The 18,810-nt window shown below is 42.2% G+C and overlaps 1 protein-coding gene across 3 annotated transcripts in view; it reads right to left on the bottom strand.

Moving 5' to 3' along the window:
- LOC141986330 (hydroxyacyl-coenzyme A dehydrogenase, mitochondrial-like) overlaps positions 1 to 18,810 on the bottom strand; it is a 63,447-nt gene that overhangs the window by 22,901 nt on the left and 21,736 nt on the right. The window contains exons 1-3 of one of the 3 annotated variants that reach the window (XM_074950723.1): positions 11,991 to 12,162; positions 6,458 to 6,586; positions 1,126 to 1,283 (exon numbers count right to left, since the gene is read on the bottom strand). In XM_074950723.1, the coding sequence (XP_074806824.1) occupies positions 1,126 to 1,283; positions 6,458 to 6,586; positions 11,991 to 12,110 (407 nt within the window). In that variant the 5' untranslated portion in view covers positions 12,111 to 12,162. Of the gene's footprint in view, positions 1 to 1,125; positions 1,284 to 6,457; positions 6,587 to 11,990; positions 12,163 to 18,810 lie in introns of those variants that run through there. The other 2 variants (XM_074950722.1, XR_012639251.1) reach the window with 2 other exon arrangements.

Below are 18,810 nucleotides of genomic sequence, written 5' to 3'. Positions count from 1 at the left end.
GTACCAACAGTATTTGTATGAGTGCTGGTACCCACCCCAGCCACTGTACGTAAGTGATGTTTATCTCAGAGGATACAAGCTGCCTAAATGCAACTCTGACATTTGCTAATCCTTTACTGATCAGAACTTCTGCAGCCATTTTTGCAAAGCACATGACAAAATGAGTTTGGAATCATGATTCTCGCCTCTTCAGCCACCTTGATTGATTATTTATCAGCCTGACAAAGTAATTGATAATATTTTCCATTTTAGGACAGGGCCTGTCAGATCTCCATTTCTATAACACCAATAAAGATTAAACCTCTTTGGTATGACCAGCTGGGGGGGAAGGGGGGAAAGGAGGGGAGCAGGAGAAGGGTTTAGTTAAATAATTCATTCTAATTGGTTCACTGGCTTCTCTGTATTTTTTTAATCTTTGCTTACAAGCTGAGACTGGAGAATTGTTCTCCCTTTTGTTCCCTTTAGAAGTCAATTCCTATTTTAATGTGGGGTGGGAAAGAATTCTGCATTGCACTCGTGCTGTATGCATATAATTTGTGAAGAATATTTGGGTGAAAGATGGAATATGTGTAAAATATTACACAGAAATAAGTTGGACAATTACATCTTTTGGTTTGCTGGCTGCCATGCTAAACAACTGCCAATATTAAAAAGTTATAAAAACAAAACCCTAAAACCACTGCTACAGAAAAAGAAAAGCTCAGGCCTAACGTTTCTCTTTGACCTGAAAAACATATTGTTGGAACAATTAAACAAACAAAGAGATCCTTAACATGACATGGAAAAGTATACTACAAATCCATGGAACAGAAGGAATTTGCAATGAACTCATTTTCTGTCTATGCATACCATGAAATCTCTTGAATGAGGCATAACGTGAAAATAAACTGGGTAACTACACTTGCCATGTGTTCAGAAAATCAGCAACTGGCATGTCAAATACTCCATATCACATGATAGTCTGGAGTCAAAGGGAGCCTAAGAAAAGCTTCTTGCTTCAGTGTAGAAGCTAAGAAAATGACATGAAACTGTCATTTAAAGAAAAAGATATTAGCTATAAATTTCAAAACAACGTAAGAGACAAGTGGTGATGGATTCCAGTTCATTCTGTTTAATCATACATACTCTGGAGCAAACTTGTCCAGTCTCTTGAAGAGATCATTTTTCACTTGCAGGTTCTCCACAATGGCCTCAACCACAAGGTCGGTGCTGTGTACCACTGCTACTGGGTCTGTGTTCACTGTTAGGTTCTTTAAGGTCTTCTCAATGAACTGAGCAGCAGCCTGAAAGGTTAAACAGAAGTCACAAAACCTATTTCTAAAAGGTTTCATTTCTTTGGTATGAAAGTTCTCATAGGTCAATTTATTTCACTGGTTGCTTTTTTTGAGCCTTAAAAATATTAGGCGTTATAACTTGCACTGTATTTCCAGATCAGTTAGAAAGCTTTAAGTTTATGAGAGTACTATACTTCCACAGATGGACTAAACTTTCACAGCAACTCAAGTCTTCTCACAAGCAAGGAAGAGATCCTTTATTTCATTCTTTTACGATGACTGTTCTCCACCCCACCCTTTATTTCAACCTTCAGAATGAGTTCTAGTGAACAACTGACTTATCACTTCAATACTTTCCCAAGAGAATTCTGACCTGCCCTCAGTGAAAATGGACTTCTTTGGTTTTAAACCATTATATTGTTTTTCCTTCCATAAGCAAACTATCTGGTTTCACAGCTCACTGTTATAATTCAAAGCCCTTCACAGACACCTCAGGAAATGAAATGGCTTACAGGCAACATCCACTGTATTAAAGTTCTGCTGGGAATGGGAACAAAATTTCGAATCTCTTTTGTGACTGCCAGAACTGTTAATCACTGACACAGTTTATGAGGACAGATCAAATACAAAGGCAGGCTTTTTAAACGAGAATAGAGATCCAGTACAGCTGAAAAAAGACACTTGTATACTACATTTTGGAGTCTAAGAACTTGTCTATACAGGGAAATTTACCAGCATAACTACAGTACTATAATTATACAGCGATAGTTAAGCCGGTATAACTCAGGTGGACACTTGTACTCCAGAATAAGGAGTGCCTTTTCCCAATTTAGCTTATACCGGTTCCAGAGCAACATAAGCTAAAGTGGAAAAAGACATTCCTTATTCTAGAATATGAATGTTCCTACAGGGAGTTATACCGCTATAACTATAGCTGTATAATTATACTGGTATTTTTATGTTGGTAAATTTCCTCATGCAGACAAGACCTTATTCCTGCCATGGGTATGTCTACGTGGTAGTGCAGACACAGGCTCTGACACATGCTTAAAACCAACCTCCCTACCATCCACACATAAAGCCTTCTAACATATACTTGTTACCGCCTCAGAACACAGGCTTGCTGGCTCATGCAGGGGCATAGATATAAGTGTCTTGCTGTAGCCCATGTCCCAGCCTTCCCACTTTGCAGTGAGGACATAGCTAAAGCACGTGTTGCAGTGCTTGTGTTCTGATAAACCACCAACGCTATCCCACAATTCCTGGGGCCTGTATACTCCAGCTCTTCTACCTCTCAACTTCTCACTCACCCCCAATGCATTGAAAGCAACCTGTTGGGTTAAATATAGAGCAGTTGCATTTGAACTTACGTTGCATGCAGACTGCTCAACTTCAAACACAGCTGAGCCTTGCTTGTCCAAAAAGCAGAGAGAAGTCCATACAAGGTTTCTTGTCAGTCTGTGGTGTGAGGACCGCAAGGCCCAAGATTTTGGCAAAAGCAACAAAAACCAGCACAAGAGCTTGGTAGAGTCAGGGATCAACCAGACCACTGTCCAGTGCGGAGTGAAAATCATGTACCTCAAGATCATCTACTGCAAAGCAAATGATGGGAATGGTCAGCCCGGGAACTCCCTGGCCACTTCTATTACAAGGAATTCAATCAAAAGCTGGGAACCACCCCAGGAGAGAGTCTACAGTCCTGTCTCCTGAGTCAGGATGATATGCTTAGAATCCTGGAGGCAGAGAGAGGGAGACCACTAGAGTCACAGGAGCAAAACCCCGAACACAGCAGGGTGCTGGCATCAGGTCTGCACCAGGTCATGGAACTGGATCAATTAGGGGACATCCTGGGCCCATATTCACATTAACTCTTTGGGGATTGATCTGAAACTGCCAGGAGAGGAAGTGACAATGCAGCAGGAGCTGTAATCTGGTAAATGGCACCCAAAATCTTGGTTATTATAACAAGTGGGAGAGATTTCCAGGCTATGACCAATATAATTATTGGTATAAAGAAAAATTACATGCAGGGAATTGTATTTTACTGAGACCACAAGTCAGGCCATTTCCCCACCCACCCCTCAATTCCATGTGGGTTCCATGATGGATGTCAAGAAAGGAAAAAAATTAAAAGGAGCAGCTAGTGATAACTTTTTACTGACTATATGGTTACTGTTAGAAAAGGGGTATTAGTCTCAGCAAGTGTGGGTGCATATTTCACCACGTAGTGTTACGTGTGCAACTCTGTCACTCCAGCATGTTGTTTTGAGTTTCATCACCGCCAGCACTGGTGCAGGTCTCTTTCTGGATTACCAGTCCTAATGGCTGCGGTGGCTGAATTCGTCGCCTGGATCCCTGTCCACTCATGGCATGCTGTCCAGAATCATCCAGGGTGGAAGTGGCAGTGGAAGGTGGTCTTTTCCATAGCTATAAAGCATTTCCATCCTAGTTCAGCATCTTACTGATTTTTGCCTGAATTTTCACTCACTCCTAGCTGGTAAGTGCTTGAAAACTTTTCATGCAGCAGAAACTATATGGTTGGTCAGATTCCAGGGCAGGGCAACTTATTACCGCCAACTCTGTAGCTCACTAGCCCATTCCTTTCATAGATATGCTGTTCAGTCACCTGACACTGGAAAAGCTCCTTTGCACAGAGGAATGGTATTTCTCTGCTGGCCTGAATAGATCCCTCTGCCACCTCTGGCAGATGTATGTCTTCTAAGACTTACTTAGCCTGAAATAATGTTAAAACAGAAACTTATAACAGGCCCTTTGGTATGAAGACCCGCTCCACCCCCCGCTGTGGGTGAAATTTTTTAAAGATGATTTTTAAATGACTCTAATATGCAATTCTTACTATAATGTATCTGGGCTAGCAATGTAGCTGGCTAGACCTTCTTAACAGGCCAGTGACTAAAGAATGAATAATAATAAAAATAACACCATCAAGGAGATAAAAGTATCAGCCTGTGGTCTTGCCATAATGCAGAATGTAAAAAGGGGAAAGGGATTGCTTTCTTCCCCCGCCCCGCCCATGGACACAAAATAATGCACCCTTTCATTTCCTTGGCAGGTCTTTCCACCTCTAGGCATCAAACTAGAAGTCTTGGGGAGCTGACACGCAACCAGCAAAAGGAAAAGTGTCCGGGACAAAATGCTGCAGGACATTGTGGCTATGGCAGATGAGCAACTGGCCTTCCAGAAAGGGAAGGAGGACTGGAAGGTTCAGAGGGGGAGGGAGACAGCCAAGGTGGAAGAGAAAACGGTGGCATCATTCCTTGATCATGAACAGAAACCGAGGGAGGAGGACAGAGTGCAGCAGAAGGACCCGTGTGAGAGGCTGCTTGTACTCATAGCCACCAGGCAGCAAGTCCCAACTCTAGCAAACACAGAATCCCGGCCATGCTACGACTTCCTGCAGCCTGTACAGCAACTGGACAATTCAGGGGTTCCGTGGGACATGAACCACACACGGAACAGTACATCTACAGACATCGCACACAACATACCCCACCAGGGCAAAGGAGAACAGGCACGCAAGAGACATTCAGTTTCACTACCAGTACAACTGTAGTGGTTGAACTTACACAGTTTGCTACTTCTGTCTGGCGGTTTGCTTATTCTGCTCTTTGTGTGTGTCTGTTTTGGCTTTTTGATGGCCGCTAGGATGCCAAGGATTTTTCAATGTAATTGGAATGAACATTTTTCAATAAACTATTTTGTTTGCAAAAAGAATAAGTCTCAAAGTTCTATCCAAAGGATTTATTAAATCCCAAAGAATCAAAATCCACGACATAGCAGTAGCTTAATGTCTACATACAATAAAGCAGTGGCACATAAGTTGCAATGTGCCCCGTTCGTTAGCATGTTAAAAATCACATCCTCTCATGCATAGCACCCTGTGAACACACAAGGCATTTCTGATTTCCCCTGCCTGTCTGGATCCAACCTCAGTCGTGTCAGGTGCGTTGTCTACTTGTCTGTACCAGGCTTGCAAACCAGCAGCATTCTGAGTCCACTTCAGGTGAAAACATTCTCCATTTTGTCTTGCAGAAATTGTACAGTGGACAACAGGCCACAATAATATGGATGGCACTGACAACACTGACATCCAAACGTTTTACTAGATGACCGTTGTGGTCCCTGCTAACCCTATGGTTCCACGATTCTAGTCTCATCTTGCCTTGAGTCCGCCAAATGCACACTCCACCACATCCGGCAACTCCTGAACCTTCTTTTGCCAAGTCCTCTAACAGTAGGGTATAGTTTCATGAACCATGGCAGAAGAGGGTATACAGGGTGTCCTAATAGAACAGGGGGCACTGAGACCCCACTAATAATAATGGGGGGGGGGGGGGACATGGTTCTCACTTGTCCAAAATGGAAAATGCCTGATCTCCACAGAACCCTGGCATCTCAGTGTCCATGGGACGTCCGCAGAACCAGTACATCTCACAGTGTCCAGGAACCTGTCTCTGTGGTTGACCAAGGCCCGCAGAACAATGAAGTATTACCTTTTGCGGTTGACATATTCATTTGCTCCTGGAGGAGGGCACATTATGGGCCAATGGGTGCCATCAATGGCCCCAGTGCAGTTTGGAAAGCCCACTCTTTCAAAGCCAGCAATTATTTCAGGCACATTAGTTATGCCCACCAGTAAGCTGCAGTTCTGATACAAAGGGAGAACATGTCTGCCGTAAAATGCAAAGCTATGCTTCTCCCTTCCCCCATGCAGTGACTAAAGCAAGTCTATCTGAGGTTCCTTAAATGGTATCATTACGATCTTGTAATCTCTGCTTTTGGGTAAAGTTGGTGTGTAGTACTTTATAATGGTTTAAAGAAATCTTACTATTAGATAAGGATAAGTAATGTACCACTCAAACTTTGGGCTTTAACCTTAGTTTTCAAAGACTTCCCAGCTTTTGAGGTTAATCTGTCATTTAAGACTACAACCTGAAAAACCAGAAAAAGACACGATATACCAATTTTCCCAATCAAAAAACCCTGCAAGTATTTTAACTTCTTATCTTCCCAGCTTTTTGAATGTATTTATAATACTATTCTACCAATCTGATTCTCCTGTATTCATCTGTGCATTAATTGCCAACAATCACAACATTAAAATAGTAATTCTATCAAATTCAATAAAGTTTGTCCAGTGGTTAAAAATACCAAGATGTCACCTCAGGCTTGTCTGTAAACATCTTCTTTGTAATTCTTTTCAAACTATCCTCAATCCCTTTCCTGGAGTTCTTCAGGATTTCATCAGTCTGGTCCACTAACACCACAGAGTGACCAGTTGCTGCAGCAACCTGGGGAGAAGGGGGAGGGAGGGAGAGAGAGAGAAAGGAGCTATTAAGAATGTAAAACAGACAAGTCAATTGGGCTAATAGGAGGAAAAATGAGAAAGGGGTGGGGAGAAAATTGAATTTAAGCAGTTACACCATAGGATAAAGAGAACTGAGTTCATATCAAATAATCTTGATTTTGTATTTGGCACCTAAATATTGCCTCATCTATAAACAACATTTAAAAAAAAAGTGACACTGTCAGTTCAAAATCTTAAAAAGCACTTAATGTTCTTACTTATGTTACAAACAGCTCAGATTATTACAACACAATCTTAAAAAGTCAGCTTTTTACTATATATGTTACTTCATTATTTATTTGCAGTGATGTTGCAGCTGTGTTGGTTCCAGGATATACAAGACACAAGCTAGACAAGGTAATATCTTTTACTGGACCCTACTGCTGAAAGGTACAAGCTTTCGAACTTCACAGAGATCTTCTTCATATCTGGGGAAGGAAACCAGAGCGTCTGAGCTAAATACAAGCTGGGACAGACTGCTAAACGTAAGGGGTTAAACACACATGGTGGGAGACCACTTAAAATGAAGTGGGCAATTGAGGGTTAGCAGGCAAAGGGATGGGTTACAAATTGTTGTCATGAGATATAAAACCAGTGTCTCTGTTGAGTTCATGATTTCTAGTGTCTAACAAAGTTAAGACTTTATGTTTCCAGGCTCGCCTTTTGAAGGTGTTGTGCTGGTTTCCCTAAAGGATGAGTACTGAGAGGTCAGATATGGAGTGGCTGCTTTGTGAAAAGTGTTTGCCCACAGGAGAGATAGTATTTGTGTCTTTTTCAATAATTTTTCTGTGAGAGTTCCTTTAAGGACATACTGATCGTAAGATTTCACCCACATAGTTTTTTGGGCATTTGATGCACTGGATGAGGTACACCACATGTTGTGAGAGGCATGGATAGTAATGATTTTTGAAAGGGGTCCGCACACCATTCGAAATTTTTTAGGGGTCCACAAATGTAAAAAGGTTGAAAATTACTGTTCTACGAGGCTGCATTGCAATGTGCTATTACTATGTATTCCCTGTCTTTTGTTTAGTCTTTCTGAATGATGCTGAACAAAGTAATGCTTCCAACTTGGAGAAAGAAATTATTCAACAAAAATTCCCTTGAACTAGTTTATTGTTTTCTAAGGTGCTATACTAAAATATAGCAGGTGGCAGAAACTAGTAGAGAGAAGGGACTTATTAAAAAGACCACCACCTCTTTCAGGCCCACTCTTACACAGCCACATTCACAGTTTCCTCTTTCAAAAAAGAGAAGAAAAACAGGAAGAGGTGCCGGTCAATTTATTGTAGTAACATTGCACTAATGGTACTTTCCATCCAAGGAGCCAAAGCTTTTTAAAATGGCCAATAAGAAACAAGACCTCCCTGAGAGTTAAGTAGTACTGTCCCCATTTTACAAGAGGAACTGGCAGAAAGAAATGTGTGACCTGCCTGAAGTCACACAAGGTGCACGTGGCAAAATCAGGAATAGAATAAAAAAATCCCGGTTCCTGATCCCATTGTGACAGAATGTACTCTTGTATTCACACCCTCCACCAGTGGTTCTCAACTTATTTACCATTGTGGACCACATATGCAGCTCTCTCTGTGTTATGTGGGCTGCATCCAAACAATATATATATACTACCTGCATGTCCCTGACTGTATCACATGGGCCGCTGCTATGCGCTGCTTGGGCCACAGGTTGAGAACCACTCCCCTACACACTATTGTAATAATCTTTGTACAAATCATGTATTTTGAGGTATTACTTAAAAACTCATAATTTGCTGGTCGTTATTGTAATGGTAAAATATGTGTGGCAATACTGCATGTGAAATTACAAGATTCCACTGTGTTATTAACACATGTTCCAAACAGAAGTTGAGAAACAAGTCTGTCCTAAACAAAGGAATACTTGCACTGCTTAATTTGCATTTAAGCAGTAAACAGAGGCATCAAGCAGGAAGGGAAACAAAGGAAGCTAACAGCTGAGAAAAAAGCAGCAGGGAACATCCTTCCACATAAACTTTTTGTCTCCTGGTACTGAGCTGGAAATGTTTTTCAAGGGGGCTGGGGGGGGACTATAAAAAGGAGGGAGAAACACACCAAGGGACCACCCACCCCCTGCCCATCAATTCACTGCACCGGAAGAGACAAAATAGCTGTTGGACTGGGGGAGGGGTCCTGATATAAGAAGTTTGATCACTAAGACTGCTGAAAGCATGTGGTGAGAAAACTTTTTTTAATTTAACAATTTGTTAAATAAGCACCACCAACATTTTATCTTTATTTTTCTTGTAATCAATTCTGACTTTTATGCCTCATTACTTCTGCTCACTTAAAATTTCTCTCTTTGCAGTTCATAAACAAATTTTATTGTTTTATTTAATCCAGTGTGTTTAAACTGAAGTTCGTGGGAAACTCCATTTGGGGTTACAAGTTCTGTGCATATTATTTCTATTAAAGGAATAACAGGCTTAATATAACTTGTATTGTGCAGGAGAGGGCTGGGGAGTACAAGACATACATTTCTGCAGGAAAATCTAGGACTAGGGGTCTGTTGGGATCACCCTGCACTATAACCAAGACTAGTGAGAGCAAGAGTGTAACCCAAGTGAAGCCCGCAGGCTACAGTTGCACACAGACACTGAGGGTGGGGCACGCATGCTGGAAGGCTGTTTGTGAGGTTTTGTAAAGCAAGGCATTGCAAGGCAACCCAGGTTGCAGGGCAGGGGTGACACAGCTGCTTCTTAGTCTGGATTTTACTGTATGTTACACCTATACTTGAGCAACAGCCAACCTCCCCCACCTGCAGTACGGAAAGGTTTAAAAGAAGGCATCTTCCAAAGCCTTAAAAGAAAAAACAAGTCATTGCACAGAAAGAAAGAAAGTGCTGCTCCCAGGCAGTACCCCAGTCACCGTGGCTCTGGGATAACCCCCATATTTATAATTACAATAGGATGCAGTGAGCACAAGGAACAAAAACACCCTAAAGCATCCCTTCACCCTGAGGACTTGCATTCCTTCACACTAGGGTCCCTGTCAAGAACCATGCATGTTTCTCTTTATAAACAATTGCCAGTAAGAGTCAGAACATGTAACAGAATTCACAATGGACTTCAGCTGTCTCTCTGAACTAATGAATTTTAAATAGTGTGCACCTTCCTGAAACTTCAGCGCACATATTTATGGATTTCACCACACACTCATGTGGCACTGCATTTATTGAGAAAGGCCTTGAAGGCTCTTTCAGAAGAAATCCGAAATTCCACTGATAAGGGTGTGAGAGATTATTTTTATAGAGAAATTAAAGTTATAGATGACTAACCTCACTTTAGGTAGCAGACAAATGTGTGGACCTCCTTCCACAATAGATGCAACAAGAATATCAGAAAAAGCTATACTGCTGAGGGAGCACTAATGAGTTGTTAAAACAGGAAATCCAAAGTTAAGAATTCCTGGGATTTACTCCTAGTTTGCTTTGTGACCTTGCGCAAATCACTATACCTCTCTGTGCCTGTTTTCCTGTCTGTAAATTGGGAAAATAGCAGCAACCTACATCACAGGAGTGTTGTGTGGCTTAATTATTGTTTGTGAAGTGCTTTGAGATCTGTAAATGAAAGGTGCTGTAGATGTTCAAAGTATTATTTTCCTTGTTAGATAAGTAAATATATCTGAAATAGTCCTGTCCCTGGCTTAGCAATCAGCCACTTGATGGACAAAAATGTCAAGTTAAAAGTGAACTTTATGAGTCAAAGGCTATAATGGCTGAACACTAAAGGAAAACAAGCAAATCCCATTTAAATATTAACCCACTGTAAAACACTGGATTACAAATAAGGATACAGTATCTTAACAAAATGAAATTTAGTTCTCTTGCAATTTAACGAGACTGTCAATCAATCTGTTCCTCGTCAATCTGGTACTAAATCATTTTCATAGGGCTTTCTTCTTCTGCCTTATCAGTCAGGCAGTGTGTGAAAGATTCACAAGAAAAACCCAAACTTTGTACTCTTCCGCGAAAAATAAAGATTGGAGCATTGCAAGGAACACTCTGAACACAAATATACATTGGAAAGGCATGGCTTATATTAAAATTTAAAAAAATAAATAAATCACATCTACATATTTTGTACCTCATAGTGTTGCAAGTAATCCCTCTAGCATGATCCTGCACTGAGTCCAAATGGACAGGCTACATGCCTCACACAGAACCCCACTGGCTTCAGTGGGACAGCATGGGAGCTAATTTCAAGACTGGGGTCTAAAATTACTATAAGAAAGACTTTAAAAATATTTGTTTTTGCGGCGTTTGCTTTGTGCATAACCACACTTTGTGTATAGTTACCATTTCCCCCTCATAGTCAGTTTCTCCATTGTTTGGTCAATCCCCACAAACATTTTAAAAGACTGGAAAATGTTACTGTACAATCACAAAACAGGGTAACTCAGCAGTAGGTGCAATATCTGAAACTACTTTTAATTCATTTTTTGAAAATGGACCACCCTACATGTTTACTGTGTCCCTACTGAAACTGAATCCAATTCATATCTATTCTAACACGAACGTGGAGCACAAAGGGGACGAAGAAAATGAATGCATCAATTCTATGCTGAACGGGTTGTTGCAGTTTCTCACACATTTTTATGCAGAGATAAGAGATGACCACATACAGGTCGGAACGTATTCAAAAGTTGAAACAGAGTGTTTATGTAAACCCAAAGTCTCAGGTTATCAGATGTTTAAGAACAAAGTTTTGAAGACCTGCCTACATAGAGCATTTATGCAGCTAATTATGCTCAGAGTTAAAATATCAAGCCAAGGTAAGTGACTCATGCCAGAAAAGTTTTTAAGACAGCCTGTGCCAGAAACGACAAGATATAACAACAGAAACCATAAGAGCAAAAAGGTGGCAGAGGCAGCGTTGTTTATACTATGGTAATCCTCAGGGGCCCTAGTCAGGATCAGGGCCCCAGGGGGCCAGGCACTGTACAAACACATACCAGGAGGTTCCTGCTCTCAAATAATCTATGACAGTTCACATACAGTGGCTGGGGTGACAACTGGCTGAGCCGGTTCGGGAGGCGCCTCCGGAGACGGAGCACAGACCCCTCGTGCCGTGCCCGGGGGGGGCGCAGAGGGCTGGGCAGGCCCGCCCCGCCCCCGGGAGCTCGGCGTCCGGGGATAGCGCAGGCCAAGGCGCCCGGGTGCAGTTCAAAGCGGGCCAGGGGCTGCTTGGGCCTCCCGCTGTCCCTAATGACACGGGCCCGGCGGGGCAAAGACTCCGGGGGGGGGGGGGGAGGCGCCCCTTGCGACGCGCCGCGGGTCTCCCTTCCCCAGCGGGGTGAGGCCCGGCCGCTCACCTGGGCGATGCCCGCGCCCATCAGGCCGCCCCCGATCACGGTCACATGCTTCACGATCAGCTTCTTGGCGGTGGCGGCGGAGGACGCGGCGCGCGCGAAGCGGCGGGTGGCGAAGGCCATGGCGAGCGGAGTGAGCGGGCGGGGGCGGCCGCACGCAGCAGCAGCAGCCGCCGCCGCCGCCCAGCCGGGGGGGGGGCGGGGTCACGGGGGGCGGGGCCGCGGCAGCCTCGGGCAACGCCCACCCCGGGGGCCCCCCGCGACACCGGCCACCCCGCGGCCCTGAAGGGCGGCCGCCGCCCGCCCGGCCCAGAGGGCAAGAGCCAACCGCGTGGCTTCCTGGGGCAGAAAATAGGCCGAGTGCCCTCCACAGGGGCAAGAGCCACCCATACCACGTCCCTGGGCATCCCCCCCGCCTCTCCCCCAAGCACCCCCCACCCCTCAGTGCACCGTCCCCGAAGGCATGCGCTGCCGCCCTGACTCGCCCCCCCCCCCCGTGATCATTAACTAGCCTTACTTCATAACCACCAGCAAAAGGCAAAATGTGCACACACAAAAAATCGGTTACATTTGCACCATGCCTCAAAATGCGTGTCCCTTTTTTCTGCTCTTTAGTGGATCCACAAGCCATGGTTAGCAGGAATTCTCGTGCTAGAGATAAGCGTCAGTACAGCCAAGCCTCCTTCACTCCTATACCAGTTTAAAAAAAAAAAAAAGAGAGAGAGAGAAAATTGCATAGAATGGAGGCCCTCATTTTGATTCTTAAAGGTTTTACCAACTTCATAAAGTGAATGAGGTGTTCTAGGGGAAGCGTGGCACCCTCCACGGTACCACTCCTTATTTTGACTCCTCAAAAGGACTGAAACAGCAACACCAACAAACAAAAATCCCCTACAACAAAAATCCTATGCATGTTCAAAACAGCCCGCTTGGTAGAATCTGCTACTGGTGGACTCAACAAAGCAGCTGCCTAAGATAAATACTATAGCAAAGGTCAAATCTGATTGCATGCAAGGGTATCACAACTGCAGTTACTGATTACAGTAAAACCTCACAGTAAAATGTATGCTATAACATATAACAATAGTTATATGCTATAATATATAACTAGTCAATTTAGGCTAGTAAGTTTTGGTGTTAGTTCTAATGGGCAGTAAACAAAAATGAATCCCTTATTTAACAGGTGATCTTTTCTTTGTAGGATACTGAAGGCTGAATTATACCAGGCACCAAGCTCCATCAATTCCCACTGACTTCACTCGGCCTTCAGAGGACTCAGGAAACAAGCTTTAAACATGATTATTTATAATCATTTAATTGGACTGGTCTTCTACACCATAATAATCGATCTTGGAGGCAGGTTTTGATACCATCAATTTAAGTAAAAGCTTAGGGCCTGAGTTACACCTACAAATAGGGTACAGATTCAGGCCCTTAAAGCTGATTGTATAATCTTATTTGACCTGTTCAAAACAAATTGAACCATTTTTGCTTGTATATGACAAGCATTACCCCAATGTTTGTTGAGTTCAAAAGATTGTTAAACATTTGTAGGAAATACTGAGTTTGTGTAGGAAAAAAATACAAACTTTAAATTCACAGGAACAGTTTAAAAAGAAAACAAAAATATTTGGCATTCTGCATCTGTTCAAGGCAAGCAATAATTTTACATTCCCTTTTACCCAGCTTTTTCCACGATTGATAAATCTGTTTCACCAGCAACTGTCCTGCGATGAGACCACTCTAAAGATTTTAGCTCAATCTCAATGCTGGCACAAGCGTACTCAACTCTACTGGCTTAATCCCAGTGATTACATGAACTTTGGTATACACAGGAATCTCACTTCTCCCTCTCTAATCTACTAAGGACAGCCTGAGCAAGCACCAACTGCAGTACTGCCACCAAAAAAGTGTTTATTAAAAAAAAAAAAAGTATTATGATGGGTTACCCCCCATTCTGGGGTGCCACCTGATGCAGTGGGTACCAATGATCCCACCTATTCACCAGCCTGGACTCCCTTACCTTGTCCTGATGAGCCAGGGCCTCAAGCCTCCTCCAAAACACACACACACACACACACACAAGTAGGGACACACCCAGCTGCAGAAAGCCACAGACACTGAAATCAGTTCTGTCTGGGAAGACTCAACTAGGGAATTGCCCACCACTCAAGTGCACTCCCACTCTAGAGAGTAAACCCAAAATTGTTTTGTGCTGCACAGAGAACTGTACAGCATAAACAAATTGAAATTCGCCCTCTCCCTCAATGTGGGGAAGAGATATGCAGTTTCCCGCCCCCAGTCATGAATTCCACAAACTGGGATTAGAGAAAACAAAACAAGTTTATTAACTATAAAAGATAGATTTAAAGTGATCATAAGGTTTAGCAAATAGATCAAAGCAGATTACCTTAGTAAATAAACTAAAACCACAAACTGAGCTTAACATAATTTATATCCTACCTATCTAGTAACAAATTCTCATGCTGTGTGATAAGCAGGCTGGCAGACTCTTAAGGCATGAGTTGCCTTAGTTTTCCCAGGTTTTCATACACAGACTAAAGATCCTTCTAGCCTGGGACCACCACTTCCCACAGTTCAGTCCTTGCCCCCCAGGTGTCTCCAGGTATGTTGTTGCAGGGAGATTGAGATCCCCCCTTTTATATCTTCTTCCCATTTCCTAGAAAGCTCTTTTGCTGTGACCTAGGTCAAACAGTTCCCATTGTGTAGTATTATCTCTGAGAGGTTTCTATTGTATACAGTTCCTGGGGTAATGCTTGTGTGCATTTCCTCAATAAGCCATTAACATTGTTTGGCCTTTCTGCTGTTGTACCTGAGAGGCTGCTTGTGGGTGCTTTCAAACTCACAACATGTTTCAGGAACGCATACACATCCAAACTTCATAACTTCACATACAATGATAGCACATACAAACCAATGAGATATTAATGTCTAGCAGATCAAGACTTTTAGAATGACACCTCACAAGACATACTTGGTACAAAACATATCCTAATTATATGACAGTGGTGACTATTGGGGTGTCAGGCTGTCACAAGTATAGTGTGTTTTTATTTGCTTTCAAGTGCTTGCTTGGGCAGCTTATTATTCTGGAGAAGTTCTACAGTTTGCAATATAAAGGAGGTCAGACTAGATCCAATGGTCCCTTCTGGCCTTAGAATCTATGTAGCGTTTTGAGTCTGTTGGGTTACACTTGGATCACACTTTCAGGTTTTTCTTCCCAACCATATGGGTATAAACTTTTTTTTTTTTTTTTTTTTTAATTACAATCTGAATCACAAGAATGTAGGTGCTGGACTTTAAGAAAAACACCTAGTATTAAGAGACTCTCTATAAAATCCCACCAGTTAGCAACATACTGTGACAAATTTTATTTGAGCAGTTCACCAAATTAAGTTGGTTCCTCAGGAGAAACTGAGTGCACTCAACTATCTTTGGCATTTTGTGCTAAAAGATCACTGCAACAAAAGTTCGTTTTGAGATACAGATGAGGTGCTTTGTTCCTTAGTAAACTTTATCTGATTGAAGATTATTCAGGACTAGCCAATTACAGCTGGAAACAAGCTTCACCCAAACAGAAATTCTTTTGCTCAGTATTCATAGATATGAACTGAACGCCTGCATTGAGCTCACCCCAGCTCTGCCTGAGGGAGACACTACCAAACATTCAAATCCTATTCACATATGCAGAACAACATTAAGCAAAATAAGCAGAGCTCCCTAGTCAGGACTCCCAGGAGCACAAGAGAAAAAGAAGATCCGCTTCTCTTCAGCCAGGTGGACCCCACAGTATTTTGTATGAAAGATGTGAGGAGAGGAGAGCTCTCCTATTAGGTTCAGCAGGAGAAACAGAACTGCTCTCCCCTTTATCTGATGCATGTCTTGATAATCTCTCTCTTTACAGTATCTCCAAAATGCTTCTGCTGAGGTCTTCCTCTGCTGCTGCTGCTGCAACCAAACATACACCCCCATTGCTAACTTTCTACTCCTCTTCCATTTCAAATAAAAAAAAATCCTCTCTCGACAGGATCATCAAGTAACAGGGTGGGGTTTTCAGGTAGCATTGCTAGCCTACATGGCATGATTAAAGTTATCTTCTATACTTAGATTGTTACCTCTTTAGGGAAGGGCTCATCTTTTCATTCTGTTTTTGTACAATGCCTAGTACAAGGTGGTCCTGGTTCATAACTAGGGCTTCTAGTGCTACAGTAATACAAATAATATAGAATGATTATGATTTTGGTACAGACAAGGTTCCAATTCTTGGTGCTATTAAGGTGACACTCCCAGTAGTGCTATTAAGTAGCCACGTTCCCTACTCCCAAGTGTGGCGTTGTATAAACAGTAACAATAATGATCTTTAATATTCTTGCCCTGTTAAATGGGTAATTTGTCACATGGTCTGCTTGGCTTGAATGGTATCCGAACTAACATCCCTTTTTCAAGTAGGCAATATAGCCCACTGGCATTTAAGTTACTTTAACCTATTGTGCCAGGGTGTGACCCTGTTCAACTTGTTTGCTCTCATGAAGTTACCAATTTAGTTTTATCTTTACAAAGGCCATGTCTACACTACAGGGACTACAGCATCGTAGCTTTGTCACCAAACCTATCCTAGCATAATCCTGTAGTGGAGAGAGAGCCTACAGTGATGGAAAAGGTATTTCCTTTGTTTTAGGAACACCACCTCCCTGAGTGATGGTGGTAGTTAGGTTGACAAGCATAGACCCAGCTGTGTCTTGTTGAGAAATTGTATAGTCAATTGCTTAAAATCACACTTTGGGTATTTGGTCTCTTGACCATATATTTCATAATGAACTAATAAACCAAATAACCACTTAGTGAGAGTTATTAATATGGTACAGGGAAAAGGTTCTATACAATACCCGTCTGTGAGGAGCCGTCCCAGGTAGTGACGTGCCCCAAGTTACACGTCAGCTGCCATTATTTATATGATTTTACAAGTTACATTTCCTTACACATAAAAATCCAACCCAAATCCACCCATGCATCACTAAAATCCAACCCATCCATTTGTTCCAGTTCCCTAACTTGTTGTTCTGTTCCTTCCTTATCTTCTTTTTGGATACTAGCATTCCAGGTACAGTACTTATGCGTGAAGGTACCTCCCTAGCTGTGTACTAGGACAGAGAACGAACGTATCTTGACAAGTTTCCTAATTTTTTGCACCAAATGCAAGGTGTTATGGGATACTTAAAATAAATTAACAGGATTATGGTATAAAACAGTTTACACTATATCACTGTTACAATATTTGTGCTTAATGCATACTATCTATATATACTGAGATGCTGGCTAGCATATATTAGTCAACAGTTTACACTGCGGTAACTGCAGCATAACTATGGCGCTGCAGGATATGAATTTTTCACAGCTCTAAGTGCTGTAGCTATGCTGACCTAAATTTTAAGTCTAGACCAAGCCTAATTCTATTATATTTAAATCTCGTGTAGGTAAGCCCCACAATTTTGCAGTACTGATAGTAGGTCATACAAGTAAAATCAGGCCAAGTTAATGTTATAGTAGCTTCACTTTTATACTTACAATGCTAACAGCAGCAAAAATTCCCCTAGGAGTACAGAGGGGAGCAAGTAGTCCAATGTAAAATTATGAAGATAAATTGAAGATACTTACACTAGTTGTGAAGTGAGTTCAGTCTATAAAAGCAATGTGCCAGGGCTTTTTACATCCCTCTATTCTACCCAAGCTCCCGCTGTGCCACCATTGACCCTGTTCCATTTCAAAGACTCTCTGCAACACCCCTTCCCCCAACTCCCATGCCAAGGTACCCCATTTTCTCCCACCATGCCGGGGCTCTGTGCAGTCCCTTTCCCACCCCCCATGCCTCTTTATTCCCCACTCCACCATTCTTCCTTTTTCAGGGTGTCAACATTTTAAAACTGTTTTGGAAGGATGGGCGGTACTAAAATAAAAGGGATTCTTATGCTGGCATAGAGGTGGTTGAAGCTGGTAGCTCTGCTAACCAGATGTCAACGTCACTGCTATGCGTCTCCTAGTGAATAAAATGGAATGTGTAATAGCTTTAGAAAAGACTTGATTAAAAAATTAAACAAAAGATTACAGTGAAACTAATTCTCAAGTTGAATAAAGGTAGGCACCATTCAGCAAGGGCACATTCAAGACTTATCTGCTGCAAAAACAATGTAGGTCAATATTGCACAATCCAGTTCTCCTCTCAGCTTACATCTGTTACCAATTTAACTTTGCTCCACAGCAGATGGGTATAAATTACACAAACAAGAGTAATTTACTTCCTCTGGGTCATGTAGTTTCCAGTCTCTCTCTCAGGAACTCGTGGAAGCCTTAATTTTATTGGCCAGGGATGAAAGGCCTTTGTGTCAGTTACAGCAGCAACTAGTTCTGGCAGAAGTGATAATGGTTACCCCTATAGCGTATGTATAGCAGCACTTCACATTATGCAGCATTGGATTCTATGTACGATCAGAAGCTACAACTCTTACGGAACTACTTGTAAAGTAACAGTTTTCAGAAGTAATGTGACTTTTACATACCAAATTTCTCTGCAGATCACTGGTTTTGAAGGCAGACTGCAGCAAAAGCAATTTATGTGCAAATCCATTTAACCAATATGTAGGTACTCCTATTATTTTGTGTGTCGTTTCTTTGGATTCTGCCAAAATTTTAAAGTACTTACCCTCTACTTAAGAGGGTAAGTGTACGTACTTTGTATAATCAATCAATCAGTTGCATAGCCATGGTGTTTGGGTAGGCATTTAAACAGAAGTCAGATAAAAAATGA

Source organism: Natator depressus, chromosome 4 (assembly GCF_965152275.1).
Source record: "Natator depressus isolate rNatDep1 chromosome 4, rNatDep2.hap1, whole genome shotgun sequence".
NCBI lineage: Eukaryota > Metazoa > Chordata > Testudines > Cheloniidae > Natator > Natator depressus.
This window is presented reverse-complemented; position numbering and strand designations above follow the sequence as displayed.